This window comes from Macaca mulatta, chromosome 20, assembly GCF_049350105.2.
Source record: "Macaca mulatta isolate MMU2019108-1 chromosome 20, T2T-MMU8v2.0, whole genome shotgun sequence".
NCBI classification, from domain to species: domain Eukaryota; kingdom Metazoa; phylum Chordata; class Mammalia; order Primates; family Cercopithecidae; genus Macaca; species Macaca mulatta.
Window position 1 is genome coordinate 5885020 of NC_133425.1, and position 11350 is coordinate 5896369.

An 11350-nucleotide genomic window follows, 5' to 3' on the forward strand; every position below is an offset into this window, starting at 1 on the left:
TTTTTAGAGATAGGGTCTCACTCTGTCACCCAGGCTGGAGTGCAGTGGCATGATCGTGGCTCACTGCAGCCTCGACCTCCCAGGCTCAAACTATGCTCCTGCCTCCACCTCCAGAGTAGCTGTGACTACTGGGGCATGCCATCACATCTGGTTAATTTTTACATTTTTGGTAGAGACAGGGTCATGACATGTTGCCCAGTCTGTTCTGGATCTCCTGGGTGCAGGCTATCTGCCTGCCTCGGCCTCCCAAAGTGTTAGGATTGCAGGCGTGAGCCACTGCGCCTGGCCAACATCAAAGAATTCGATGAGAGAATATGCGCAGAGTCCTCAGCATGATGCCTGGCACATAATAAATGCTCAGTAAGTGTGGCCTTTGGTTGTGGGCCAGGGAGATTTTATCAGGCTCCTCCAAGACCTGGACCCACCTCATAATCACACAAGCCTCTTGGCTGCCATAGTCGTTTGGCTTCCCAAGTTCCCCTGACAAGAGGAAGGCTGAGGACAGGCGCAGTGGCTCACCTGTAATCCCAACACTTTGAGAAGCTAAGGCAGGTGGATCACTTGAGTTCAAGACCAGCCTGGCTAACATGGTGAAACCCCATCTCTACTAAAAATACAAAATTGGCTGGGTGTGATGGTGCATGCATGTAATCCCAGCTAGTGGGGAGGCTGAGGCACGAGAATCGCTTGAACACAGGAGGCAGAGGCTGTAATGAGCTGAGATAGTGCCACTTTTCTCTAGACTGCGCAACAGAATAAAAAAAAAAAAAAAAAAAGGAAGACTGGATCCTGGACTCTGGCCCCTGGAAGGGTATAAGAAGCATTTCCATGTGGACTGTGGTGAATTGACCATATGAGACTCAGTCTGCCCTGCCCTCCCTAGCTGCTTTCTTGGTACAACAGGCTTGACTTGGGAAATCACTCTTCTCAGAATCCCAGTTCCTCAACTAAGAAGTGGTAAAAAGCGATCTGTTTCCAGAGCTGTGTGTGAGTCAAAAGCCAAGGAACACCGTGCACACTGGGAGGTTTTCATTCTAACGCGATTCTTGCAATCTTGCCCCCAGCGCATTTCATGCGGCTCTCTCTCCTCTGTGCCTCAGTTTCCCTGTGTGTAAAGTGTGGGAGAGTCTACTGCCTACCGTGGAGACTGTAAAATTATGTCTTTAAACTAATTGTTCTGGACGTGGGGCCAAAGTGTTGCGATTACAGGTGAGCCACTGCACCTGGCCTCGGCCTTCCTCTTGTCAGGGGGCCGGAAGTTGCTTAACCCCCTGGATTCCAGTTTCCTCAGCTGTAAAACGGGCTGATGCCTATACAGCCCTCAGAACCACACCTGGCTCAGAAGTCCCCAAATGGTAGTCCTCAAATTTTGGCCAAGGCCAAAGCGGGTGCTTCACTTCTTCGGTGCACACCCTGCAGGTGGGCTCCGGGTGGCAGGTGCAGCTGCGCCCTCTGCCGGTCGGGGCGGGAGACAAACCCGGGGGAGTGGGGAGAACCACAGCGACTCAGGGAGCAATTTCAGAGGAGGCAAGTGGAAGGCGCTGGGGCCGCAGGGGAGTCTGTAAGCGAACAGATGATGAAATGACCAAAGAGTTAATATGTTAGTGCAGCTCTTGGAACGCAGAAGGAAGGACCATTTGCGGTGTGCTTGGTGGTTCCTTCCCTTTGATTTTAGGTCCATTTGGTTTGTCCCCGAGTGCTTGTCAACACGTCAGAGAGCCTGGGAACGGAGCATCCTGGGAAAGATAGTTTCCAGACGGGCTTCCCGCGCCGCTTCCCGGCGCCTTCGGGGCGAGAGGACTCCATTTCCCGACGTGCCCCGGGCCCGGGAGGCGGAGGGCCGCCGTGGCGTCGGGCCACGGGCCAAGCCGGGGGTGGGGGCTCGAGGCGCCTCCGCGGCCGTGGACTAGCGTCCGTGCGGCCTGGTCCGGGCCATGTCCGTGTGAGGACCCTGCAGCCGCCGCCGCCGCCGCCGCCGCTTCCGTTTCGGCCCTGGCCCCTGCCCGGCAGCGCCGCTCACCATGGGCTCCATTCTCAGCCGCCGCATCGCGGGGGTGGAGGACATCGACATCCAGGCGAACTCGGCCTATCGCTACCCTCCGAAGTCCGGTGAGCGCCCGGCCCCCGGCGCGTACGGCAAGGCGCGGGCTGGAACGCTGGCCCGGCGGGCGCGGGGGCGGGGACTGGGGGCAGGGCGCCCTGCTCCGCGCCCTCTGGGCCTCGTTCCTACCCGGAGCCTTTGCGCGGCCCCGCGGCCCCGACCCCTAGGCGTGTCTGGGGGCCCCGGAGGAACCTGCCCGAGCCGTACCCGGCGCTGCCACTGCCCGGCTTGGGTGACCTTGGGGCAGTCGCTTTGCCCCGGGCGCCTCAGCTCCGTCCTCGTAACACGGGGGAGTTCCTGGGGGAAAGCCTGAGGGCGGGGCGGGGTGCTGAGCGCGGGTCCCGGCGCATCTCTCCTGCCTAGAAAGCGCTCATTGTCATCAGATTGACCTCACCGCGGCGGCCGGCTTTCTCTTTCTTTGGTGGCTTGGTGTGAAGGCCAAGCCTGTGGTTGGGCACTTTCCCTCCCATCAAGACGGAGGCTCTTGGTGTGTGGGTTGGAGGAGTGGGGCTGGGCCCAAGGAGATGATTGTAATTGATCGGGAGGGGCTAGGGTCCTTGCTGACAGGACAGGAGAGTGATTGGAGAGGACCCACCGATACTCAGGTCTCTGTGTTATGGCTGAGGGACCAAAACCGTCAAGGAGGAAGTGGCTGCCAAGGACTCAGCTGGAACCAGTTGGGACCAGGACCAGGTGTGGGGCTCCCTGGGAGCTTGTTCCCGCTCTCTTCCTGCCTCTATTGATGAGCATGGGTTTACTGGGAGCATCTAGCTCCGATTCTCACCTTCCATCTCCTCGTGGGGTCATTTGTGGTGGAAAGGAGAGAAGGAAGAGGAGAGAGAACTTGGGCATCATTGGGACACCCAGATTGGGTCCTCAGATCCTGGCGTCTCATGTGATCTGATGTCTCAGTCTCCTGGGTGTCTCTGGACACCCACAGGCCAGATTTCTCTGAGTGTGGGCCAGGTCCACAAGTGGGGAGGACTGTTAGACATGCCAGGCCCTGCCTTGGACCACCTGGGGCCTGGGAACCTACATTTTCAACCCATTCCTCACGTGAGTTTGACGTCCACTCAGATTTGAAAAACTGCTCTGCCCAGGTTTTGTAAGGTGTGACTAGGTGAGGGCCTGGGGCCACCGCGATGAAGTGAGGGGAACCAGCACAGTTTGGGGGCACTCTGAAGGGGATGGACTCAGAGCTAGGCAGAACGCACTGTTGCCTGGCTGCTGGGGAGTACACACATGTTTCCCAGGCCTAGCAGCAGGGCAGCCTGGCCTTTGGGTGCTTCAGCCCTGGAGTTTCCGAGGGCTGATGGCCCCACATCAGATGGAGCAGTTTGCTGTTGTCCTCTTTCATCTCTGATGTTCTTCCAGCCTGTCTCTGGCTGAGTGAGCTTGGTCGAGGTTGCTTAACTCCCTGGATCCCAGTTTCCTCATCTGTAAAACGGGCTGATGCTTTTACAGGTCTCAGAACCACACTTGGCTCAGAAGTCCCCAAATGGTAGCTGCTACAATTGCTCATAAAGGAAGCTAAGTGACTGGCCAATGACCCTAATAGTAAACAGTGTCATGACACAGATATCAAAAAGTTGAGTGGCACTTCCTGTCACCTGGGACCTGAGCTCACTTGATGTCCCTTCACTTGGACTGGACAAAATAACATACATGGCATTTACAGCCCACTTCGGGATCCCACTGTGGCTGAAATGTCATTGCTAATCACTCATGGCCCTCCCTCCCCCTGAGCATCCATCACGGAACACCTGAGTCAGCCACTATTAATTGGTTGGCACTGGCACACAGGTGAAACCCAATAGCTGCCTGGGTCATGTTGCCAGTGCCAGCAGTGTTCTGGGCCCGTCCAGTCCACAGGTCCTCTCCAACTACGTTTTTCCCTTTCTCTTCTCCGTCCTTCCCTGGGACCTTGCAGATGCTTGTGCTTCTCTTTGTTCATCTCTTCCGGTCCTTGCCTTCGTGCCCCACTGGTTTCCTAGACTCCCCTCGTCTCCTCTCTCCATAAGGAGAACTCCGTAAGGTCATGGATGGGAGGCAGACCGGGCTTCAGCAGAATTTTGGTGTGTTTCCCCAAGGGCAGACTGGGGACGGTGGAGACGTTTGAGATGATTTCAGGGGTTGCCCCCATGGACCATTCGATCACCCCATGAGAAAGTTTTCTTTTCACATCTGTCAATTTTGTTGATTATGTCAAGGAAAAAGAGTCACTGGGTGGTAATATATGTGTTTTTAACACTTAACACTGTCCAGTTTTTTTTTTTTTTTGAGACGGAGTCTCGCTCTGTCGCCTAGCCCAGGCTGGAGTGCAGTGGCGCGATCTCGGCTCACTGCAAGCTCCGCCTCCCGGGTTCACGCCATTCTCCTGCCTCAGCCTCCCGAGTAGCTGGGACTACAGGCGCCCACAACCGCGCCCGGCTAATTTTTTGTATTTTTAGTAGAGACGGGGTTTCACCGTGGTCTCGATCTCCTGACCTTGTGATCCGCCCGCCTCGGCCTCCCAAAGTGCTGGGATTACAGGCATGAGCCACCGCGCCCGGCCCACTGTCCAGTTTTCTTAATGGAACTTTCAATATGTTCCGCAGCAGTGCTCAGCTTGAATTTAATATTTGCTTTGTTTTCACTGTATCTGTTTTACTCTTTCATAGCTTTATTGAGGCGTAGTTGATGTACCACACAACTCATCCATTGTAAACATGATTTGATGACTTTTAGTTAAATTATAGAATTGTGCAGTCATCTGGCTGGGCGCGGTGGCTCATGCCTGTAATCCCAACACTTTGGGAGGCCAAGGCAGGAGGATCACAAGGTCAGGAGATCGAGACCATCCTGGTTAACATGGTGAAACCCTGTCTCTACTAAAAATACAGAAAGTTAGCCGGGCATGATGGCATGCGCCTGTAGTCCCAGCTACTCGGGAGGCTGAGGCAGGACAAATTGCTTGAAGCTGGGAGGCAGAGGTTGCAGTGAGCCAAGATTGCTCCACTGCACTCCAGCCTGAGCAACAGAGTGAGACTCCGTCTCAAAAAAACAAACAAACAAAAGAATTGTGCAGTCATCACCACAGTTACAGACATTTTCCTTGTAAAAGTTTCCTTCCATCTGTTTGCAAAGTCCCTACCCCAACCCCCACCCTCAGCTCATCAGTGATCTGCTTTCTGTTTTCTTTGAGATGGAGTCTTGCTCTGTCATCCAGGATGGAATGCAATGGCATGATCTTGGCTCAGTGCAACCTCCGCCTCCTGGGTTCAAGTGATTCTCCTGTTTCAGCCTCCCGAGTAACTGGGATTACAGGTGCATGCCACCACACCTGGCTAATTTTTAAATTTTTAGTACAGATGGGGTTTTACCATATTGGCCAGTCTGGTCTCGAACTCCTGACCTCAGGTGATCTGCCTGCCTCAGCCTCCCAAAGTGCTGGGATTACAGGCGTGAGCCACCTTGCCCAGCCTTTTCTGTTTTTTTTGAGACAGAGTCTTGCTCTGTTGCCCTGGAGTTCTGTGGTGTGATCTCGGCTCACTACAACCTCTGCCTCCTGGTTTCAGGTGATTCTCCTGCCTCAGCCTCCCGAGTAGCTGGGATTACAGGCACTTGCCACTACACCAGGCTAATTTTTGTATTTTTAGTAGACACGGGGTTTCACCATGTTGGCAAGGATGGTCTTGAACTCCTGACCTCAGGTGATCCGCCCAGCTTGGCCTCCAAAGTCCTGGGATTACAGGGGTGAGCCACTGCGCCCGGCTTGCTTTCTGTTCGTATCTGTGTGTGTGTGTGAAAAGTGTCTATTTGAGTTTTTGTCCAATTTTTAAAAACTGGATTGTTTATCGTATGGAGTTGTGACAAAGAGTTCTTTATGTGTTCTGGATAAGATTCCTGTATCAGCCATGTGATTTGCAAATATATTCTCCCAGTCTGGCTTGTCTTTTAATTTTCTTAATGGTGTTTCTTTTGAAGAGCAAAAGTTTTGAATTTTGACAAAGTCTCATTTGTTGCTTTTTAAGTGGATACTGCTTTTGGAGTTATGTTTAAGAAATCTTGGGGCCATGCGCGGTGGCTCATGCCTATAATCCCAGCACTTTGGGAGGCCAAGGTGGGCGGATCACGAGGTGAAGAGATCGAGACCAGCCTGGCCAATAAGGTGAAACCTCATCTCTACTAAAAATACAAAAATTAGCTGGACGTGATGGCACATGTCTGTAATCCCAGCTACTCAGGAGGCTGAGGCAGGAGAATTGCTTGAACCTGGGAGGTGGAGTTGAGTTGCAGTGAGCCAAGATCGCACCACTACACTCCAGCCTGGGCAAACAGAGTGAGACACCATCTCAAAAAAAAAAAAAAAAAAAAGTCCGGGTGCAGTGGCTCACGCCTATAATCCTAGCACTTTGGGAGACTGAGGTGGGTGGATTGCCAGAGCTTAGGAGTTCGAGATCATCCTGGGCAACATGGTGAAACCCCGTTGCTCCTAAAGTACAAAAAATTAGTCAGGTGTGGCAGCATGTGCCTGTAGTCCCAGCTACTTGGGAGGCCGAGGCAGGAGAATCGCTGGAACCTGGGAGGCAGAGGTTGCAGTGAGCTGAGATTGCACCACTGCACTCCAGCCTGGGTGACAGAGTGAGACTCCATCTCAAAAAAAAAAAAAAAAAAAAAAGAAAAAAAATATTTGCCTGGGTCAAGGTCACAGAGGTTTTCTCCTATTTTTTTCTAGCATTTTGTTGTTGTTGTTGTTGTTGTTTTGAGACAGAGTCTCGCTGTGTCACGCAGGTTGGAGTGTAGTGGTGCGATCTCAGCTCACTGCAGCCTCTGCCCGAGTTCCAGCGATTCTTCTACCTCAGCCTCCTGAGTAGCTGGGATTACAGGTGTGAGCCACCATGCCCGGCTAATTTTTTGATTTTTTAGTAGAGACATGGTTTCACCATGTTGGCCAGGCTGGTCTCAAACTCCTGACCTCATGATCCACCCACCTCAGCCTCCCAAAGTGCTGGGATTACAGATGAGAGCCACTGCACCCGGCCCCAGCTAACTTTTGTATATAATATTTTTTTTTAGTAGAGATGGTTTCACCACGTTGGTCAGGCTGGTCTTGAATGCTTCTCTTTTTTTTTGAGACAGAATCTCGCTCTGTCCCCCAGGCTGGAGTGCAGTGGCGCGATCTTGGCTCACTGCAAGCTCTGCCTCCTGGGTTCACACCATTCTTCTGCCTCAAACTCCCGAGTAGCTGGGACTACAGGCGCCCGCCACCAAACCTGGCTAATTTTTTTTTGTATTTTTGGTAGAGACATGGTTTCACTGTGTTAGCCAGGATGGTCTCGATCTCCTGACCTCGTGATCTGCCCGCCTTGGCCTCCCTGGGCCCTGGTCTTGAACTCTTGACCTCAGGTGATCCACATGCCTCAGCCTCCGAAAGTGCTGGGATTACAGGCAGGAGCCACTCGGCCTGGCCGAGGCTACCATACATTTAGGAAACGTGCAGCTCATTAACATGCAGTTTGATAAATGATCACAAAGTGAACACGTTGAGAAAAATAGAGCAGTGCCAGCCCCCAGAGACCCCCTGCTGTCCCCTTCTGAGCAATCAGCCTCTCCCTTCTTCCCTGGGAACCACCCCCCCCCCCGACTTCCTCCCTGGGCGAGTTCTGCTTGGGTTTGAACTTGAAATCACTGGAAGGAGTCGCTCTTCTTGCTCCACCTCAGGATGAAGTGGGATACAATGGCCTGGCGGGGTCTGTGAGCTGTGAGTGATCTGGCGTCTGCCGTGGGACCCTCCAGCGTCCCGGTGCTGCCCGTGGACGGGCTCCGAGGGAGCTGGGGACATCATCGTGTCTGGCGGTGGTCAGCCCTTGAGTCTCATCTCTTTGGGTGCATTTTTATGCCCGGAGGTGGACTTGTGGGGACACTGGGGTGCATTCAGCCTTCGTAGATTTTAAACTTTTCTGAGTTAACGAATTTGCATTCCTGCAGGCAAGAACAAGGGTGTTGGTCGCTCTGCATTCATACTGGCACTAGGTAGGGTGAGGGGTGTGTGCTATTTAAAATTTTTTTTTCAGTTTCACCTTGGATTTCTTTGTACTTTTCCCTGAAGACCAGTGAGGTTGAGCGCCTTTCTGTATGAGAATTGGCCATCTGTTTCTCATCCTGCTGTTGACGTGCCTGGCGAAGCCTTCTACACATTAAAACAATTGAGTGGGCCAGGCTCAGTGGCTCACACCTGTAATTCCAGCACTTTGGGAGGCTGAGGCGGGCGGATCACTTAGAGACCAGCCCGGCCAACACGGTGAAACCCCGTCTCTACTGAAAATACAAACATTAGCTGGGTGTGGTGTTGGGCACGTGTAATCCTAGCTCCTGGGGTGGCTGAGACAGGAGAATCCCTTGAACCTGAGAGATGGAGGTTGCAGTGAGCCAAGATTGCGTCATTGCACTCCAGCCTGAGCGACAGAGGGAGACTCTGTCTCAAAAAATAAAAAATTTTAAAAATTGAGTTATCGTTTTTTCTTACTGGTTTATAGGAGCTCTTTCCTAAGTGCTTTTTATTATGGTTTTAATTCTTTGGAAATTGGCCGTCTCAGTGCCATTTATGGAAGCTAGCCTAGGCAAGAAATGGAGTGTATTGAAGGCTCCGAGGGAAGTCCCAGTAACCTCCGGGGAAACGGAGAAGTGGAAGCTGTGGGAACCCAGAGCCCCTGTTCGGCCCCGGCCTCAGCGCCATCCTGCTGTCCTGCAGAGCGACCCAGCTGCTCTGACCCTCGCCGCCCACCAGGCTGGTCAAGGGCCAAGTGCTGCCACCATCCCTCGTCCCGTTCCACAGCAGGGAGAATTTGGATGGCCCAGCGTCTCGGTGTCCACCTTAGGGCCAACCAGTCCTGTCTAGGGGGTGGGGGCCGCCCTGAGGGTGGTGGAGGCTGTTTCCAGAAAAGGGATGTGTTGGCTAGGGAGGACACACCCCCAACAAAAAGGGTGGCTACAGCTTGTGCCTCCTCGGTGCCCCAGCGTCTTTGCGTAGTCATAGTTGTTCTCAGCTTTGTGTTCTGCACTGGGAGCCGAGCCCTCACGTTTACCTATGGGAGGTCCGAAAGGGACACCTAGTCAGTGTGGTCACACCTGCCGGAGGCTCCTTTGTGTAAATTGACCTTTTTTAATCCTCAGGACGTCCTGAGTTTAGGGTGGCCCTCTCATCTCAAGTTTGCAGATAAAGAAATCAAGGTCAGGCGCGATGGCTCATGCCTGTAATCCCAGCACTTTGGGAGGCCGAGGCTGGTGGATCATGAGGTCAGGAGTTTGAGACCAGCCTGGCCAACATGGTAAAACCCTGGCTGTACTAAAAATACAGAAAATTGCTGGGTGTGGTGGTGGGTGCCTGTAATCACAGCTACTTGGAAGGCTGAGGCAGGAGAATCACTTGAACCTGGGAGGCAGATGTTGCAGTGAGCCGTGATCACTCCACTGCACTCCAGCCTGGGTGACAGAGTGAGACTCTATCTCAAAAAAAATAAATCAAGGAGACTCCATCTCAAAAAAAAAAATCAAGATCCCAGCCCGTGTTAACTTCCCCAGCTGGGGTGGGGGATTGGTAGTAGGCAGGGAAGCATGGGAGGCCCAGGGGATCAATATGCATGGGTGATACAGTGGGGTGTGACCCCCAGAGCACTCGAAGGCTGTGGGGCTGCCACCCCCTCTTGCCTCCCACCTGGTGGGGGCATCCTGGGACATGATCTTATGCAGGTCTGACCCACCTGGGGTTTATTGGCAATGCAGCAGCTGATTTTGTGAGACTGGTAACCAGGAACACCTGTCCTGTTAGAACGTGAGAACAATTTTCAGCAGGTGGGAGCAGTGAGCTGTTCGGGGCCCCTGCAGACACCTCGTTGCCTTCCCACTGCCCGTTCCTCGGGTGGGAACGATGGCTGAGGCAGCCCAGTGAAGTCCAACCCTGGTGTCCCGGGCCCCTGGGCCGCTGTGTTTCTTAGGAGGCAGGCATGCTGGGTGTCTTCATTCACGTCCTAGCTTACTTCGTATGACTGAGAATGCAGGCTCTGGAGTCGGCCCGGGGGTCCCAGTGAGGACATGTCTCACTGGTTGTGTGGCCTGAGCAGGTCACTTAGCCTCACTGGGCCTCAGTTTCCCTGTCAAACACCAGTAACAACAGCATCTGCTTTCATTCATTAGGTGAGTATTCATCCAGCTCTTACGGCATGGAGGGTGGAGGTCGCGAGGATGCGGGGTGGTGGACAGTTGTAGATGATGCCTGCTTTTGGGCAGGGGAGGACAGAGGGAACCAACGGGTACACGAGATAATGGGGCAGTGGTGACATTATGAGGAGAATGGTGGCAGGAGCATTGACCGCGAGCTGGCAGTTGGCCTGCAGGGTGGTCCAGGCTGGCCTCACCGCGGCTTCCCAAGGAGGGAATAGCCCAGGCAGGGAAAGTGGAATTGCTGGTCTGCAGAGCCGGGAGCTTGGCGTGGCCTTTAGGTCAGGGTGCGGCAATCTTCATTGGCTGTCATTGGGCTGGGGGCATCTGGAAGGTGAGGAGGAAGCCTGGGCTGCCTAGGGTGGAACAGGCAGGAGAGTTGTCTCCCAGGCCTCCTTAGGACTTGGGCATCTTGTCCCCAGATGCACAGCCTCTGCCCCCCTAGAACGGGGAGGACGAGGAACGTCTGCCTGTGGATCCACACGTGGTCCCCGTGTTGGGGGAGTTGAGGAAAGGCCTTTCTGCCAAGATCTGAGCCCAGCGTGTTTCTCTCAGGGGTCCCAGGGAGGCAAATGCTTTTCAAGGGTCCAGGCCAGGAACCTCTGACCCCGTGGGCCCTGAACTCTGGTCTGATAAACATGGGTCAGACTTCTCCCTGAAAACTGTGAGCGCTGAGTTCAGCCACAGGCAGGCGGGGCAGGTGCTTTCAGGCATAACAGCAAGGCTGCACTTCACTCATCCGCCCTCCACACTGCGGTTCCGGCCGTGGTTTGCTGCGGCTCGGGCGGTGGTTTGCTGCGGCTCGGGCGGTGGTTTGCTGCGGCTGCTCGGGCTGTGGTTTGCTGCGGCTCGGGCTGTGGTTTGCTGCGGCTCGGGCGGTGATTTGCTGCGGCTCCTCTGCTGAATCCGTTGAATCCGTCTGTGCTCTCAGATGGCCTGTGCTTCGCCTTTCACCCGCGTTCTTGAGAGGACTTGCCGCGTCCCGGGCCTCCCGCCCTTCCAAGGTTGGCTCGTGTCAGTGATTTGTAACGTTTCTGTTTTCCTCTCGCG

General features: G+C 54.1%; 1 protein-coding gene and 1 long non-coding RNA gene across 20 annotated transcripts in view; one reads left to right on the forward strand and one right to left on the reverse strand.

The window, feature by feature from the left end:
- Positions 1-1876: 1876 nt before the first annotated feature.
- MGRN1 (mahogunin ring finger 1) overlaps positions 1877-11350 on the forward strand; it is a 65765-nt gene continuing 56291 nt past the window's right edge. For all 19 annotated transcript variants that reach the window (XM_077985495.1, XM_015125543.3, XM_015125545.3 and 16 more), the window contains exon 1: positions 1877-2109. In XM_077985495.1, coding sequence (XP_077841621.1) covers positions 2022-2109 — 88 coding nt within the window. In that variant the 5' untranslated portion in view covers positions 1877-2021. The remainder of the gene's footprint in view (positions 2110-11350) is intronic.
- Positions 1911-6458, reverse strand: LOC144337888 (uncharacterized). The gene is made up of 2 exons (XR_013411523.1): positions 6396-6458; positions 1911-4395 (listed from the first exon to the last, which is right to left on the reverse strand). It is a non-coding gene; the product is annotated as an uncharacterized LOC144337888 (long non-coding RNA).